Source organism: Eimeria mitis, genomic scaffold, assembly GCF_000499745.2.
Source record: "Eimeria mitis Houghton genomic scaffold, Emh_scaff1465, whole genome shotgun sequence".
NCBI lineage: Eukaryota > Apicomplexa > Conoidasida > Eucoccidiorida > Eimeriidae > Eimeria > Eimeria mitis.
The window spans coordinates 7,250-7,509 of NW_013569362.1; the positions used below are offsets into that span (position 1 = coordinate 7,250).

Here is a 260-nt window from a genome sequence, read left to right on the forward strand (position 1 = left end):
GAAGAAGACACATGGGCAGCGTCAGCTGCTGCTGCACTCAGGGTCAGCTTGCTGCTGCTGCTGCTGCTGCTGCTGCTGGTGTTGCTGCTGCTGCTGGTGTTGCTGGTGTTGCTGTTGCTGCCGGTGTTACTGCTGCTTCTGGTGTTGCTGCAGGTGTTGCTGTGGATGTTGTTGCTGCTGCTGTTGCTGCTGCTGCTGCTGCTGCTACGTTCTGCTGCTCCTGGCAGAGGTGATGTGTTGCTGCTGTAACTGCTGCTGCT

General features: G+C 58.1%; 1 protein-coding gene across 1 annotated transcript in view; it reads left to right on the plus strand.

The window, feature by feature from the left end:
- The window catches only part of EMH_0037560 (uncharacterized protein), a gene marked incomplete at both ends in the record, with an annotated part of 6,173 nt that overhangs the window by 4,448 nt on the left and 1,465 nt on the right, over nucleotides 1-260 (plus strand). The window contains one exon of the mRNA XM_013495190.1: nucleotides 154-229. Within this exon, the coding sequence (XP_013350644.1) occupies nucleotides 154-229 (76 nt within the window). The remainder of the gene's footprint in view (nucleotides 1-153; nucleotides 230-260) is intronic.